Here is a 17,547-nt window from a genome sequence, read left to right on the forward strand (position 1 = left end):
GGTTTTCCCCATTCGTAAACAAATCACTGTGTCAATTTATTTTCCACTACATACTTAATTTAATTGGTGATTTGTTTGTGCTACCACGCTCATTGCATGTAATTGAATCTAATTAATTTCACTTGGCTAAATTAATTGGTTAATTTATTATAAGGGGTCGATGCATTTTTTGGCCTATCATGCACTTTTTGAAAAGATAATTTAAATACTTTCAAGTGTCACATGTGAGATAAGATCAAATTAAAAAATAAGAACTCTTTGTTTCCTTTGGTTCAATGTTTCTATGTTTTTTTCAATTAAAAAATGACATTTTGTTTTCTTTGGTTCAATATTTCAAGAATTTTCTAATTTAAAAAAAAAAAAAAAAAGGACTCTTTATTCCCTTTGATTCAATGTTTCAAGACTTTCTCTCTCTCACAGATACAAAATCGTTGCATTTTCATTCACCATTTTCACATCTTGCACTTCTATTCCTTTATATACATGTGCCCACATCCCTTCATATCATATTATCTCAAATACAACTATACAAAGAACGGTGTCACTTACCTTCAACCCTTCAACAACAACTACTACGCTTTAACATTGTCGTCCCATCTAATCCTAACTCATATGAGTTAACTCTAACCAAGAAAGGGGGCTTGCATTTTTTGTTGAGTGAAGGCAGCTTATGCTATTGATGTTGAAGTCGGACATTATGGGTTTGTGAAGGCTTTGATTGGCTTTGGCTATTTGCGATTTTGGTGTAGGAAGGCCATAAATGTGTTTTTTTAGAGCTAAAGCGAAAGAGAAAGAAACTTTCTAATTGATTATTTGTAGATTTCTTTGTAGTCTTTTTACTGCTATTTAGTGCGGTATCGATATGAACCGTGACAATAAAAGTAAAATTCATTGATGATTTTATTCTGTTTTCCATGTTTTTTGTTTTTATTTTTTTATTCTTTTGTTTAGGATATGGAAGCCCAACTAAAGGAAATTAAATCTTGAAAAATGAATGTTTTTCTGGAATTTTTTTTTTTTTTTTTTTTGGTTTTATAACATTCTCTTTATACTGATACTTATAAATGATTTCCTTTCGTTGAGATATTGAAATGGATATTTGAGATTGGAGTTGCGGTATTTGGTTGTGAGAATGGAGTGGTTGAGGATATGAAAGAAATTTTGCTTTAAATTCTTATTTGTAGATTTCAAAATCATTTAATCGGTTAAAAAAATTAAGTCCATTTTTATAGTAAATATTATAATATGTTAGTCTCCTAGAAATGTTGAAAAACTTGACAGTTCTAATATCAGAAATCTAAATTAATAAGGCAATTCCACTCAATTTTTAAAAACCAATTCTATGCCCAAAGATTGAATGTCAAAGCATTCAACAATATTTTTGGAAACACAAATATTATAAATAAAAAAAGTATTATATATATGCCTTACAAATTATAAAAATTATTTCAAATGAAATTGCAAAAATAAACATGACATTATCCAGTTATACAAATTACGAAGCAGCTTAAATGAAAAGAAGTGACTATACATGGTTCAATGCTAATCATTACGAGTAATTCTAGGCCCGCACCATTTACACTACTTATTTTTTACAACTATTCTACGTAAAAAACTATGATTTGCTATATATTACTTTCACATGGACCCATTACTCATAGTCTGCCACATTTAAGAGTGAAAATTTTCACTCTCTACATACTTTGTGGATTTGATGATATGATGTGACAATTTTTAATTGATAAGAAATTTTACCCTCTATGGTAGCATAAAAATGTATGGTCCTAAATTTTTTCGATCATTACCAAGTTAGGAAGAATAAAGTTTTTGAAATACATGGTAACCACGTCCCAAAGAAGCCACATAAAATAAAAATAAAAAAGAACTTTTTGTTGCTTTAGTGAAAAGAGAAAAAACTAGTAATTTTCGAGTTAGGAAGAACAAAATTTGTGAAACACGTGGTATACCAAAAGAAGCCAAATAAGAATTTGATTGCTTTAATCAAAAGAAAATGACTATTACATTGTTCACAAGTGATCATTACTTAATCAGGAAAAAACAGAATATATTGAACAAGTGAAATACCTTGCAATATCCACAAGTGACAAGGTATTCCTTATTGTGTAAAGTTAAGTATCGATATTTGGATTGCCTTGACACATGGTGCTTCTCATATTCAATTATGGTGATTCTCAATTCCTTGACATGGAAGAGGAGAATTTTAGCTGTGGAGTACCTCGCTTAGTTGAGTAGTTTCGAATTATTCGGTGATTGAGCGCACAAGCACTATATTCTTCAACATTCGCTGCGAAGAGAGGAAAAATCATACAAAAAAAAAAAAAAAAAAAAGGTAAAGGAAGCAAAAAGTTCAGTGGTATTGTAGATAAAGGTAAAAGTTAGTTGAATACCGCTTATTTTTTTGAAACTGAAAAATTATTACTGAAAGTATCGTAGATAAAGGTAAAAATTAGTTGAAATAGTATAATGGGGTCCATGAATAATGCCAAAAAGTGCAATGAGACCCATAAATAGTAGCAAAAATAAGCTGAATAGTTAAATAATTTTCATTTAGAGGAAGAGATTAAAAATGAAAATTATTTCACTATTGAGCATATTTTTGCTACTATTCATCATAGTTTTCAGAACCGGACCGGATCGGGAGGTCAGACTGTGAAAACCGGGAATCGGAATGAAAACAAATTTTTTAAGCATAAAGAACCGGAGTTTTTGTTAATTCCGTGAATCGCTAAAACTGGGGTTGGACTGCACGAACCGGTGAGAACGGTGCGGTCCAACCCCTTAGCAATTTAAAAAAAAAAAAAAAAAAAAAAAAAAAAACAACTTAACACAATTTTATTCTACTTAATTAAATTATCCATCTCTTACAAGGAATAAAAAAAATTATAATTAAAATCCTTCAAAGATATTCAACTTTACTTCAAAAATTAACCATAAATTTTAATGTTTTCATGGTTATTATTTTATTTTATTAACTTTCTTATTTAATTATTAAATATATGCTTGAAAATCATTAAATTTCCCTCACATATATAGATATATTTCAATTTTTCTAGTTTTATAAATTTAATATCTATTTTTAGGCTTTAATTAATTATTAAATTAATTATGACATCATCACAGTTCGACCCCGGTTCGACCTCGGTTTGACCTTAAAAACCTTAAACCTCTCCCTTTTACGGTTCAATGAACGATTCGGGTCTGAAAACCTTACTATTCATGAGCCCCACTGCACTTTTTGGCACTATTTATGAGCTTCACTGTACTATTTCAACTAACTTTTACCTTTATTTACAGTACTTTCAGCAATAATTTTTCAGTTTCAGTCAAATAAGCGGTATCCAAACACACTCTAAGGTAGCATTTGGATTGGCGTTTCACACGTTTCACGTCTGCGTTTTCTTCTTCTTCTTCTTCTTTTTATTTTTTATTTTTTTGACCAACGCCTCTTACACTGTTTATGGGACATGAACAGTGCATTAAGGCAAATAAACAGTGTTTTATGAGTGTGAACAGTAACCGGAAATTATTTTTTTATTGTTTTCAATTTTCAGTTTTCAACAAAATAAGCAGTATCCAAACAGACCTTAAGTTTACTACTCGTATAGATAGATTATAATTATGTATAGACAGATTATAATTATGCCTTCTATAGTGGTATTTTATAATGAAATAGTTCACATTTGGATTTTTTTTATAAAATATTTTTTTATTGCTTTGAATTGTTGTGATTATTAACGTGATTGTGAGATTTAGTAAACTCTTAACTTCTGGCATAAGAAATATTTGTTCCACTAATTAGAACATTGGTGCCAGTCTTTTTTTTTTTTTTTTTTTTTTTTTTTTCACATATATTAAGTAATTTTCAGTTGTTAAACCAAAGTACCTATATGGAACATCATCTTACTGGTTAAAACTTACAAACGGCTGATAATTTGAATTGCATATCCTAAACGAGCGATTGCTGTGTTAGTTATGAAAGACACATTAAAAATGATTTTATTTATTTTTATTTTTATTTATTTATTTTTTTTTGTATTTGTATTTGTATTTGTATTACAGTATGTTTAGAAATTTGAGAGACAGCACAGTACAGGGTAAGGGGGTTGAAGGAGAGGAATTATACATAGTGAAAATCGTTGCAACTTCATGGACGTAGGCATATTACATATTCTTTTCTATTTTTTTTTTCTTCTCAAAGGTATTTGGAATTCAGTTAAATTCTCAACATTGAACATCTTCATTGCAATTTGCAAATACCATGAGGCACTAATTGCGCTATAAAGCTCTTGGTAAAATCTAATTGTTTTACGATAATGAGTTTGTAGCATGAGTAGCCGCACGTCAAGTGATCTAGACGGTAACTTAAGCATTTAATTTTTGTATGGTATTAAATCATAAGAAGACCTGCTTACCGTGAATGGGTTTTTGGTCCCAAAACAAGTATGAGATGGTATTTACCTACCCAGAAAAATTCCCATATACTTAGGTGCGAATAGCGGAAGGGGTCAGATAAAAATTTACCCAAGAAAAGACTAAAGAAAAAAAGAATAAGAATAGCTTACTATCTTTAGAAATTTGGTTGCCACATCTAATCTGAGTTAATTGTTTCTATTTTTAGACTGAAAGGTGATTTAGAGTCACAGAAAACAATGTTTTCTCCTACTGGATTACCATTTTATCCTGATTATGAACTTCTTTTTTTGCTCAAACCTGATCTTGAACTTCAATGTTTATTTTGCACTCCTGGCATATTTGAATTGTTGCACCTTATCCTGGTTCCACTCTCAACTACATCCCAACGGTCACATTAATTACAAGAAGATATATAATTTAGTTCAAACTTTTCCTTTCATCTTCTAGTAGTATGGTGGACAAGAAATTGCAATTTCATTACAATTTTGCAAATCAAAAACCTTTCTGTGAATTGAAATAACTAATAAATATGATAACTACTTGTCCTTACTAAGGCGAAATGATGAATAAGAAATACATCAATCACAAATAAATATATGTTTCCAAATAAAAGAGTACAATTTATTCCAGTCATCAAACAGACAGTAGCACTTTTTTCCCAACAAAGCCTACGATTTTATTCCAGTCATTTGCATAGCAAGTATATGACTTTTATTGATCAAATACATTTAAAACAAGCGACACACCAAAAGAAATTATATAAATATAAAATAAATAAAACCTTATGCATGATGACTCGAACGTTGATTAAGACATCATCTCGAAACATCTCTTCTTTATCCAACGCTCGCATCATTCCTAAAGAACCACAAGTCTGTAATTACAAGTGGCAGTGTCAAAATCATAATAATTTTTTTATGGAAAAATAAAAAAGGAACATAGAAAGTAAAGAAAAGACAACCTCACATACGCGGAAGCTTGAATTCCAGTCAGCATTGACCACTACTCATTAATTATGACTGGAAAGACAGCAACATGGCCCCATATTTGGTCCTTGTTGTTCTCAATTGTTTTTGAGAAATCCACTGGCATATTTTTCAACTTCAATTCACGAAGAGTCTTTAGATGCCTCAAGTCGGTGGTGTCAGGGACCTTCAATTTCTTGCATGACCGAATCTCCACCTGCTTGAGGCTCGGCATTGCTTGTTCCTTCATCTTCCATTCTTCCAATTCCTGAAGCATCCAGAGTTTCAGAATTTTAAGCTGGGGAAAGCCTCCACTGGAGCAAACCATGTGTTTCCCAGTGTAAGAAGCCGAGTACAAGCAGAGGGATTTAAGGTTGTGAAGCTTCTCTAACTCTGGCATTGGATCATTTGAAAGTCTAGAGGCTGATAAGGTGAGTTCGGTCAGGCTTTGAGGAAGTCCATTAATATTTATGACTATAGATGGATTCTTCAATTTTCCATACAAAGATAGGTAGTAGAGATCTACGAGGCCAGACAATTGAGTCACATAAAGATCTTGTGGTTGACCCATTTCATCAAATGATTTCAATGTCAATTTTTGAAGGTGCTTCAATTCCACAAGACTCTCTGCCAATGCTTTTTGCTGTGACCACTCCAACTGGAATGACAAATCCAATATTTGAAGATTTTTCATCATGTTAAATGCATCCTTCAGAGGACTTTCCTTATCCACAAATGCACCACGCAGTATTTGGAGATTTTGTAAAAAAATTTTGTTACGCTGATTACATTTACATTTTCTTTCAGGTTGATGCTCAATTTTGCTTCGATAAATCTCACTCATGTATAGGTTTTGAAGTTTCTTCAGTTTCCATATTGAACTAGGAAGAGTGCGGATATAAGTATGCTTCACATCCAATGTTTTGAGGTTCACTAAGTTGCCAATTGATGATGGAATGTTCTCTAGATATGTCCACCTTAATCCCAGATACGTTAACTGGATTAATTTTCCAATACTCTTTGGCAATTGAGGTCTGAATACGTGTTCAAGATCAAGCACCTTTAAATGTAACAGATGCCCACTTGCAATGCCCTTCTTAAGGTAGTCACCAAAAGCTTCTCCAGGTTTATCTCCTTCGCGAGTATCAAAGCAGAGCATGGAGAGGGGATTTCTATAGCTTTGCAATATATTTGGTGTTGATGAATTTATGTTGCCACCAAAACTGGAATCTTTTTCAATGGAATAATAAAGTACGTGCTGATCAAAGCCCGAACTTGGATTTTCTCGCAGCCAGAGTTCTCGCAAAACACTGGGGAAGCTGCATGTCTTGACCCTCCCATTAAGCTTTCTTTCCACTTCTTGTACCAAGTTGCGTTTTATCAACTCGGACAAATATTTCTCCGCAACAGACTTAAGAGGCTCTTGCTTATCACCACTTTGCTCTACAAGCCCTTCAGCAACCCACAAAACGACTAATCTTCTTGAAGAAATTTTAGTGTCTCTGGGGAATTGTCCAAAGTAAGAAAGGCATTGACTTAGATTTTGAGGCAAGTCTTTTGCATTTGTTTCCAAGTTTTCCGACCAGGGTATTTGGTTAGGAGTGACATGCTCAAGCACCCTTGACAAGTCCTTAGACGTCACTTCTTTCCCGGACAATAGATACCCATGATTTAAGATTGAAGATGGCAAGCCTCCACATCTTCCTACAACCTTTTCTGCAAGTTTTTTGAATTCTGGTGAGAGTCCATGATCAGGCTTAGAAGGTTCAGCCTGAAAGCGCACCATCTGTTTAAACAAATCCCAGCTCTCTTCTTGTGTTCGTAGTTTAAGTGGGTACATGATGCTTGTTAGGTCAACATGTAAAGCTACACTCTTGTCTCTTGTGGTGAGCAAAATTTTGCTCTCGCTTATCTTATCTCGGAATGCTTCTTTCAGAGTATCCCAGGTTTCCTTGCTTGAGATTTTGTCCAAAACTACAAGGTACTTCCTACCCTTCAAGAAATCATTCACCCCCTTGAATGAGTAATCATTTTCTGTTCGTTCCCCTTGATTTGCTAGGACAGTTGCTCCCAATATTTTCAGGAGTACATGCTTATCGTCCACTCTATCAGGTAGAGGCACCCAGTATCTGAATTCAAAATGTTTCTGAATAGCTGCATGTTCAAAAACCTTCTGTGCTAGAGTTGTCTTCCCTATTCCCATCATCCCCACAATGGAAAGTGTGGAGCAATGCTCAGTAGTATCGTTGGCGGTCAGTAGTGAGACCACTTCATGTGTGTTATCTTCCAAGCCAACCACCGAGTTTGTCTCTTCACTTAGTTTAATGCGACAAACCTCCATGCTTATGGCAAGAAATTCCATAGCTTGCTCGAATCGCTTAAATTCTGTAGAGGACTTTTTCCAAGGATCTATCTCCTTTTCAGTACTGGTGTTGCTCCTTTGGGGTTGGGAGGATGACAAAGAACTAATTGCATCTTTAACAATGAACTTTATTTGATCCTTCCAAGCCAATATTCTTGAATTGTTTAAGCCTTCAACTGCTTTTGCATCTTTGAGAAGTTGGTGCACTTGCTTGAAATCTTCTAGTAACTGTTTGAGCCAAGAAGACATCTTGGATTGCTCACGATTGAGCTGCTTGTTAAACTCATCTAGAAGATCTAAAATTTCCTTGTCATCAGTTGTGGCCTGAGTTTTCTTTTTTGGGGACGGACCAACAGATTTTGATGGAACTCTTTTGATAAAGCTAAAATCAATCATGTACTTCTTTATAAAGAGGCTCCAGAGCTGTTTGTTGATTTGGCCAAAGCTATTCTTCACCCAACGTCTTGTCATCCAGTTACCCAAAAATGGAAGCCATCTCATTAGATTTGCCTTTTTTTTTACGCTGTCAACTTCATGTTGTAGTTCGCCAAAGATCTCCTCCGCTGCCTCCACCCAAGCCTTTTCTGTTTGGCTTTCCAATTTAAGCCCTTCTAAATCTCGCAGGAAAGAATGCAGTAGCTGCACTGGGAACTTGATGAGGTACTCTATTTCCTTTTGCTTGTCAGAGTCAGACATTAACTCTGGATTGTTAGCGAATAGGACTTTCAAATTTCTTTCAATAGAGACAGTTGGTGGAGCTCGTTTGTAAGGATGAGATTTATGTTCCGTGATGGGTCTACTCTGCAAGCTTCTAACAATAGACCTTGACTGCTCTATTGATTTACAGATTTGTATACGCCTTTCCCAAATTTGGTACATCTCCCACTGACACGAATCAAGATCAGCTTTGAGGCGATGAATTTTTTTCCAATCCATGACAGCAGAGTAAGTCAATTTAAGAGGCTTTCTTCTTTCACTCAATTTCTGGTAGAAGTCTTGGCAGTCCTGTACCCTGCGAACCATGGCCTTGGTTGCATCCACCCAGTCTCTCTCAATATCAGCTAGTTGTACAGTGACTCCGGCTTTCAGCTGTGAATCTCGAAGTTGATTAGGCTGCTCATCTAGTTTTCTTCCTGCTTCTGAAACCTCTTCAACATCTTTTATGACACCATCCAAGAGCTTGATATTCCTTTTAAGACGCCTATAACGTTTCCCCACTTGATGCCAGAATATATAACTAAGCAGAATGGTAATTAAGTCCCCACACACGAGGATTATGAGGATGATGTACAAATCAAGAACAAAAGCATGAGAAAGCTTAGAAATTACAGACAAAATGCCCATAATTGCTCTCAACTTCTGGTAATTTGGTGTAACAAAACAAAGCTTGGAAATTTTATGATCAATAATGGCCTGACAAATAGAATATGTGAATCATAAACAATACCAAAACTAGGTGGCAAGTCAAATATCACTTGAGGAACACCCACGATTTCTAGATTCCCATTCGTGAACCATAAACAAAGCTTAGAATTTTTATGTGTAAATTGAATCTTAAAAAATGAAAAACATGGTTCAGTTGTAATGAATAATTTCTCCCTCAAAAACAATAGTCACCTTGGCTGTTGGGCTTTATGGAGCCTAGTTATGTTTGATCTGGATGACAACCCGACCCGAAATAATGTTGGATGGTTTTTAAAGGGAGATTTTTTGAGGTTTAGTCCATGGAGCAAAGGCTTGCACCGATAGGTACAAGGCCAGACATTACACATGCAGTGGGAGTTGTGAGCAGATTCATGAGTAGGCCTGGAAAGCAACATTGGGAGGTAGTCAAGTGGATTCTAAGATATCTGAGGGGTTCATCAGATATATGTCTTTGTTTCATAGGTGCAAGTTTGAAACTGCAGAGTTATGTAGATGTTGATTTTGCTGGTGATATTGATAGTAGAAAGAGTACTACTGGGTTTGTATTTACTCTGGGTGGTACAGTTATATCATGAACTTCAAATCTACAAAAGATTGTTACTTTGGCTACTACAGAAGTTGAGTATGTTGTAGCAACTAAAGCTAGAAAGGAGATGATTTGGCTACATGGCTTCTTAGATGAATTGGGTAAGAAGCAAGAAATGGGCATTCTACACAGTGATAGTCAGAGTGCAATTTTTCTTGCTAAAAATTCGGCTTTTCATTCAAAGTCGAAGCATATACAGACAAAATACCACTTTATCTGTTACCTTGTTGAAGATAAGTTGGTAATACTTGAGAAGATTTGTGGATCTACGAACTCGGCAGACATGTTAACTAAGGGTGTCACTATTGAGAAGCTGAAGCTATGTGCAGCTTCAGTTGGTCTTCTAGCTTTAGGACAGGAGGATGAGTTGCAGGGATGAGGGATTGTTTTTGGAGGATTGTAGTTGATGTTGGTGATTGAACTAGTCTCTAAATGGGAGATTTGTTGGGCTTTGTGGAGCCTAGTTGTGTTTGATCCGGATAACGACCCAACCCAAAATAATGTTGCGTGGTTTTTAATGGGAGATTTTCTGAAACTTAATCCATGGAGCTACGGCTTGGGTCGCCCATTGTGAATCCTGTGCGCAGGATATAGAAACCGTTGTTTTGGTAATTAGGGTTTTCTGTATGTAGTTTTGAGAAAGAAAAAGAAAAAGAAAAAAAAAACTGTACTGTCACACTTTGTATTTTTCCCTGATAATAGTGAAATCCCTGTAACTCCATGGATGTAGGCAAATTTTCAGACCACATGAATATTGTCTTATGCGTGTAATTATTTTCTTTGCCGTGTGTTTTCTCTATATTTTGTTTCTCACAGATTGAGAATTTTGTGTTAATTCCCTACAACTAGTATCAGAGCCTAGGGTTAGGTTTGAGTGGGAACAATGGCAGAGGAAGTAGGAAAGGCGTTCAGAATAGAAAAGTTCGATGGCACAGACTTTGGATTTTGGAGGATGCAAATTGAGGATTATTTTTGTGGGAAGAAGTTGCATCTGCCGCTTTTAAGGGAAAAATCTGCAACTATGAAGGGTGAGGAATGGGCTCTTCTTGACGGACAGGTACTGGGAGTCATCAGGTTAACTCTGTCTAGGTCTGTTGCACACAATCTTGTAAAGGAGAAGACCACAACAGATCTGATGAAGGATTTGTCTGGTATGTATGAAAAGCTATCAACAAACAACAAGGTGCATCTGATGAAGAAACTATTCAATTTGAAGATGGTATAGAATGCATCAGTAGCACAACATCTGAACGAATTTAACACTATCACAAATCAATTGTCGTTTGTAGAAATTGATTTTGATGATGAGATATGTGCACTGATCATTTTGGCTTCTTTGCCAAACAGTTGGGAGGCAATGAGGATGGCAGTAAGCAATTCTACAGGAAAGGAAAAGCTGAAGTACAATGACATACGAGATTTAATTCTAGCTGAGGAGATTCGCAGAAGAGATACAGGTGCAATCTTAGGATCTGGTTCTGCTCTAAACCTTGAGACAAGAGGCAGAGGTAATGACAGAAATTCAAATCGGGGTAGATCAAAATCCAGAAATTCTAATCGGAACAAAAGTAAATCTAGATCAGGCCAACAAGTACAATGCTGGAACTGTGGGAAAATGGGTCACTTTAGGAGGCAATGCAAAAGTCCTAAGAAGAAGAACGAAGATGATTCTACTAATGCTGTAACAAAAGAGGTACATGATGCATTACTTCTTGCAATAGACAGTTTACTTGATGATTAGGTTTTGGACTCAAGAGCTTCATTTCATACCACTCCACACCGAGAAATCATACAGAACTATGTTGCAGGTGATTTTGGTAAGGTGTATTTGGCTAATGGTACAACCTTGGATGTTTTAGATATGGGAGATGTTCGGATATTGTTGCCCAATGGGTCTGTTTGGTTACTGGAGAAGGTTCAACATATTCCTGACTTAAAGAGGAATCTAATTTCTGTTGGACAACTTGATGATGAAGGGCATGCAATGCTGTTTGTTGGTGGTACTTGGAAGGTTATAAAGAGTTTTAGAGTATTGGTCCGTGAAAAGAAGACTGGTACACTATATATGACCTCAAGTCTAAGAGATACAATTGTAGTTGTTGAAGTAAGTACTAATACAAGCCTATGGCATTGCAAACTTGGTTACATGAGTGAGAAAGGGATGAAGAAGCTACTGTCAAGAGGGAAACTACTAGAATTGAAGTCTGTTGATTTTGACATGTGTGAAAGTTGTATCTTAGGAAAGCAGAAAAATGTGAGCTTCTTGAAAACTAGCAGGACACCGAAGGCTAAAAATTGGAGTTAGTATACATTGATTTGTGGGGGCCTTCTCCAGTTGCATCCCTTGGAGATTCAAGGTATTACATCACTTTCATTGATGACTCAAGCAAAAAGATATAAGTTTATTTTCTGAAAAATAAATCTGATGTATTTGAAACTTTTAAGAAGTGGAAGGCTATGGTTGAGATAGAAACAGGTCTGAAAGTAAAATGTTTGAGGTCAGACAATGGAGGAGAGTACATAGATGGAGGGTTCAGTGAGTATTGTGCTGCACATGGAATCAGGATGGAGAAGACTATTCCTAGGACACTGCAGCAGAACGGTGTGGCTGAGTGCATGAACAAAACTCTCAATGAGCATGCTAGGAGTATGAGGTTGCATGCTGGATTACCAAAAACTTTTTGGGCTAATGCTGTTAGTACTGCAGCTTACTTGATAAACCGAGGACCATCAGTTCCTATGGAGTTCAGACTGAAAAGGTTTGGAGTGGTAAAAAGGTAAAGTTCTCCCATTTAAAATCTTTTGGTTGTGTTTCTTATGTTCATATTGATTCTGTTGCTCGTAGTAAACTTGATGCAAAATCTAAAATATATTTTTTCATTGGCTATGGTGATGAGAAATTTGGCTATCAGTTTTGGGATGAACAAAACAGAAAAATCATCAGAAGTAGAAATGTGACATTCAATGAACAGGTTATATACAAGGACAGGTCAACTGTAGTGCCAGATGTTACAGAGATAGATCAAAAGAAATTTGAGTTTGTCAACTTAGATGAATTGATTGAAAGTACTGTCTAGAAGAGGGGTGAAAAAGATAAGGAGAATGTAGATTCACAGGCAGAACAGATTACACATGTAGCTGAAGTCAGTAGATCTTCCAGGACCATTAGACCTCCATAGCATTATTCACCCGCTCTAAATTATCTCCTGTTGACTGATGGTGGTGAGTCAGAATGTTATGATGAAGCTTTGCAGGATGGAAATTCAAGCAAGTGGGAGTTAGCCATGAAGGATGAGATGGATTTCTTGTTGGGGAATCAAACATGGGAATTGACTGAATTTCCAGTAGGAAAAAAGGCTTTACACAGCAAGTGGATATACAGAATAAAGAATGATCATGATGGTAGCAAGCGTTACAAGGCCAGATTAGTTGTCAAAGGGTTCTAGCAGAAGAAGGGCATTGACTACTCAGAAATATTTTCTCTAGTTGTGAAGATGTTAACAATAAAACTGGGACTAGGAATGGTGGCTGCAAAAAATTTACATCTTGAGCAGTTAGATATGAAGACGGCATTCCTTCATAGTGACTTGGAGGAAGACATTTACATGATGTAGCTAGAAGGGTTCATTGTTCAGGGACAAGAGAATCTAATCTGCAAACTGAGAAAGAGCTTATATGACCTAAAATAAGCTCCAAGATAGTGGTACAAGAAATATGACAGTTTTATGCATAGAATTGGATTCAAGAAATGTGAAGCTGATCACTATTGTTATGTTAAGTCTTTAGACAATTCTTACATCATATTATTGTTGTATATCGATGATATGCTTATTGCAGGGTCTAGCATTAGGGAGATTAATAATCTGAAGAAGCAATTGTCAAAACAGTTTGCAATGAAGGATTTGGGAGCTACAAAGCAAATACTTGGTATGAGAATCATTAGAGACATGGCTAATGGTACATTGAAGTTTTCACAGTCAGAGTATGTGAAGAAAATTCTTAGCAGATTCAACATGAATGAAGCTAAACCAGTGAGCACACCTTTGGGTAGTCATTTCAAACTAAGCAAAGAATAGCCATCGAAGACAGAAGAAGAAAGGGATCATAGGAGTAAGGTGCTATTGGAAAATCTGGTTTTGTATCTCATACAAAACACACAGCGGAAGCAACAAATATGGATCTATTTCATTTATGATTGATAACATGCACTATGTAAATTTCAGAATTTAAGAACAAGATAGCGTACCTTGGTGCGGTGAAATTCAAAACAAAAGATTAGAAGTACTTGGGAACACTTTTAATCTTCACTTCAATTCCACTTTACGCCCAAGAAGTGTGGTCTCTCAATCAGTTTCCAAGGGAGAATAATCGAGTGGCTTCACTCACACATACACACCATTTCACAATGATTTCTCTCCTAAAATAAAATTCTGTATGTTTCTCCATTTATAACTAACTGATTATCTAATTGGGCTGGCCTATTGAGCCTTTCCAATTGGGCTTTAGTGTGTGGCTTGGAGTGGGACCAAAAGGGACCAATAAGACACTAGCTCCAATGGGCCTTGAGTTTTTCTGTCAACTCTTGACAAGTCCAAAGTTACCATTAATTATATTTAATACCACTATATAAATATAATTGCACTCTAAGCCATATTAATAAATTATATCTCAAGACTTTATTATACATGCAACCACTTTATAAAATATTCGTAGTAATTCAAAGTTATGAATACAGATTGCCACTTTGAAGATTACTACATCTTAATCCTTGAGTACCCGGTTTAATCCTTTAAGTTATTCATCATATATTTATGAAATATAATTTCATAAATATATACTTAAGTTATTTCTTTTTAAAGTGGTTAGACCTAACTCTCTAAATAATTGAACCCTTTAAACTTATCTCAATGGAATATTTTATATCTCCGTTAAGAGACTATGTATTACATCTTGAGAATATATGTTTCATCAACACTAAATGTGGCTGCCCAACATACTGAAGTTTTGACCGTTACTTTAGATCTCACTCCTAATATATCAAAGCAACCTACACTCCATAATCAGGTCTATTATTCTCTCAGGATTAAGAGTTCATGCAAATAGAAGTCGTGAGATTTATTATTCATTTGACAGTCGTTAGGAGAATAATAAATCTTACAACGGTCCAATTCAATATGTCTTAACTCTTAAAACATATCAACATATAACCTAGAAGTCTCCACTTCCATGATCAAGACAAATCATCTTAGTTGATATGTTATAGTCTTCGCAGATGAAATGCCCAATTTCATCATCGACTACGACCCAAAATTCTGAGTTTACAAAGAACTTGTGATCTATATCTTCTGTGACTAAATTACATAAATCACATACTATGCATCTTATGGATTATATGATAATGTCTGAATATTCATGTTACCATTATTTTAGATAATAAAAAAGAAACTTTATTAATCACAACATTAAGTCATACATAATGTTATACATAATAACATACATAACATCTTACAATAGGATTTAAGGGCATTAATCCTAATAAGTGCCCTATGCCTTAGCTATTAGCAGTTTGATGTATGTTATGGTGTGTACAAGACCAGACATTGCACAATTAGTGGGAGTTATAAGTAGATTCATGAGTAGGCCTGTAAAGTAGCATTGGGAGGTAGTCAAGTGGATTATGAGATATATGAGGGTTTCATCAGATACATGTCTTTGTTTCATAGGTGAAAGTTTGAAACTGCAGGGTTATGTAGATGCTAATTTTGCTGGTGATATTGATATTAGAAAGAGTACTATTGGGTTTGTATTTACTCTGGATGGTACAGCTATATCCTAGGTTTCAAATCTACAAAAGATTGTTACTTTATCCACTACAAAAGCTGAGTATGTTGCAGCAACTGAAGCTGGAAAGGAGATGATTTGGCTACATGGCTTCTTAGATGAATTGGGTAAGAAGCAAGAGATGGGCATTCTACACAGTGATAGTCAAAGTGCAATTTTTCTTGCTAAAAATTCGGCTTTCCATTCAAAGTCGAAGCATATACAGACAAAATACCACTTTATTCGTTACCTTGTTGATCATAAGTTGGTAATACTTGAGAAGATTTGTGAATCTAAGAACCCAGCAGACATGTTGACTAAGGGTGTCACTATTGAGAAGTTGAAGCTGTGTGCAACTTCAGTTGGTCTTCTAGCTTGAGGACAGGAGGATGAGTTGTAGGGACGAGGGATTGTTTTTGGAGGATTGTTGTTGATGTCGGTGATTGAACTAGTCTCCAAGTGGGAGATTTGTTGGGTTTTGTGGAACCCAGTTGTGTTTGACCCGGATGACGACCCGACTCGAAATAATGTTGCATGGTTTTTAATGGGAGATTTTCTGAGGCTTAGTCCATGGAGCTACGGCTTGGGCTGCCCATTGTGAATCCTATGCGCAGGATATAGAAACCGTTGTTTTGGTAATTAGGGTTTTCTGTATGTAGTTTTGAGAGAGAGAGAAAAAAAAAAACTGTACTGCCACACTTTGTATTTTTCCTTGATAATAGTGAAATCCCTGCAACTCTGTAGACGTGGGCAAATTGCCACACCACGTAAATACTGTCTTGTGTATGTGATTATTTTACTTTGGCGTGTGTTTTCCCTATTTTTTGTTTTTCACAGGTTGGGAATTTCATGTTAATTCCCTACATTGGCCATATTAAATTCAAAAGAATCACCTTCTTTTTCCTGCTACATTTTTTTTGCTAAACCTAGAAGGCTAGAACCTGATTTCCAAACTTTAGCTTTAAAATCTCTTACCATTAGGGCCCAACCTGTGAGGTCAGTCACTTAGGGCTTGCTTGGATCACCATGATTTTGAGTGATATCACTCAGTTTTCATCACTGAGTTTCCAAAACGCGTGGGTCCCACCAAAAAAATCTTGTTTGGCTTGGTTTTTGGGTGATGTTTCCATCACTCAAAACTCAAAAATTTGAGTGATGGAAACTAAAAACAGAATTTTGGTGTTTTCAATTTCTAAAATGTGAGTTATGGTAGCAAAAAGTGAGTTATGTGACCAAAAAATAATTTTGGAGTTTTTTGAGATAATGTGAGGTTTGGGTTATAAGTTATGGGTTTTAAGTTTGAGTTACGAGTTATGAAAACTGAGTCATGGCCAAACCAAACGAGCCCTTATGTCCCACTACCTTGTTCAGTTGTTCCCAATCACAAGCCCACAATCCCACGTTATTCTCATTTTGCCAAACTCTGTCACCCAAAATAGAAGAACCTGCAACAGCAAAAGCTACAAAACCACCAAAACGGATTGCCCACAACCAACTTCCAATGCTAAACCCACCAAATTAGCCCAAATTCGACATTCTTTAACTCTATAAAAGCCCTGCTCAGCAAAACTGAATCCAAACCAATTAACCTACCAGAATTCAGAAGATTAAAATAATTTTATTTTATTTTTTAAAAAGGGTAACATTGGGCAAGGGTATTTTAGATCCGTGAAAATAATGGATCAACCCAAACCCACCCGGCTGTAATTGCGGGTTTGGATACTTTGAACCATGGGTTAAGTGGGCTGCCCCTTTTTTAGTTTAGGAAAATAAAATTAACCCTTTTGTAGACACTTTAATTTCTAGTAAGTGAAAATTCAAGTTTCTCAAAAGACCATTGTTCAAGGGTAAAATTATCATTTACCAAGCTCAAGACTATAAATACAATTTCAAAATCAAACAATTAATCGAAATAGTTTCACAAGTATAAATTTGTATTTGTGAATGATTGAGTA

The 17,547-nt window shown here is 35.5% G+C and overlaps 1 protein-coding gene across 1 annotated transcript; it reads right to left on the bottom strand.

Moving 5' to 3' along the window:
- Positions 1-5,032: 5,032 nt before the first annotated feature.
- On the bottom strand, positions 5,033-9,117 carry LOC126724900 (probable disease resistance protein At1g58602). The gene is made up of 2 exons (XM_050429327.1): positions 5,396-9,117; positions 5,033-5,308 (listed from the first exon to the last, which is right to left on the bottom strand). Exon 1 carries the CDS (start codon positions 9,103-9,105, stop codon positions 5,437-5,439), a length of 3,669 nt encoding a protein of 1,222 aa, XP_050285284.1. The 5' UTR covers positions 9,106-9,117; the 3' UTR covers positions 5,033-5,308; positions 5,396-5,436.
- Positions 9,118-17,547: the final 8,430 nt, after the last annotated feature.

Source organism: Quercus robur, chromosome 5 (assembly GCF_932294415.1).
Source record: "Quercus robur chromosome 5, dhQueRobu3.1, whole genome shotgun sequence".
Taxonomy (NCBI): Eukaryota; Viridiplantae; Streptophyta; class Magnoliopsida; order Fagales; family Fagaceae; genus Quercus; species Quercus robur.

What these genes read in the sequence shown, in the direction of transcription:
- LOC126724900 (XM_050429327.1), bottom strand. Translation starts at nt 9,105, where the DNA reads ATGGGCATTTTGTCTGTAATTTCTAAGCTTTCTCATGCTTTTGTTCTT.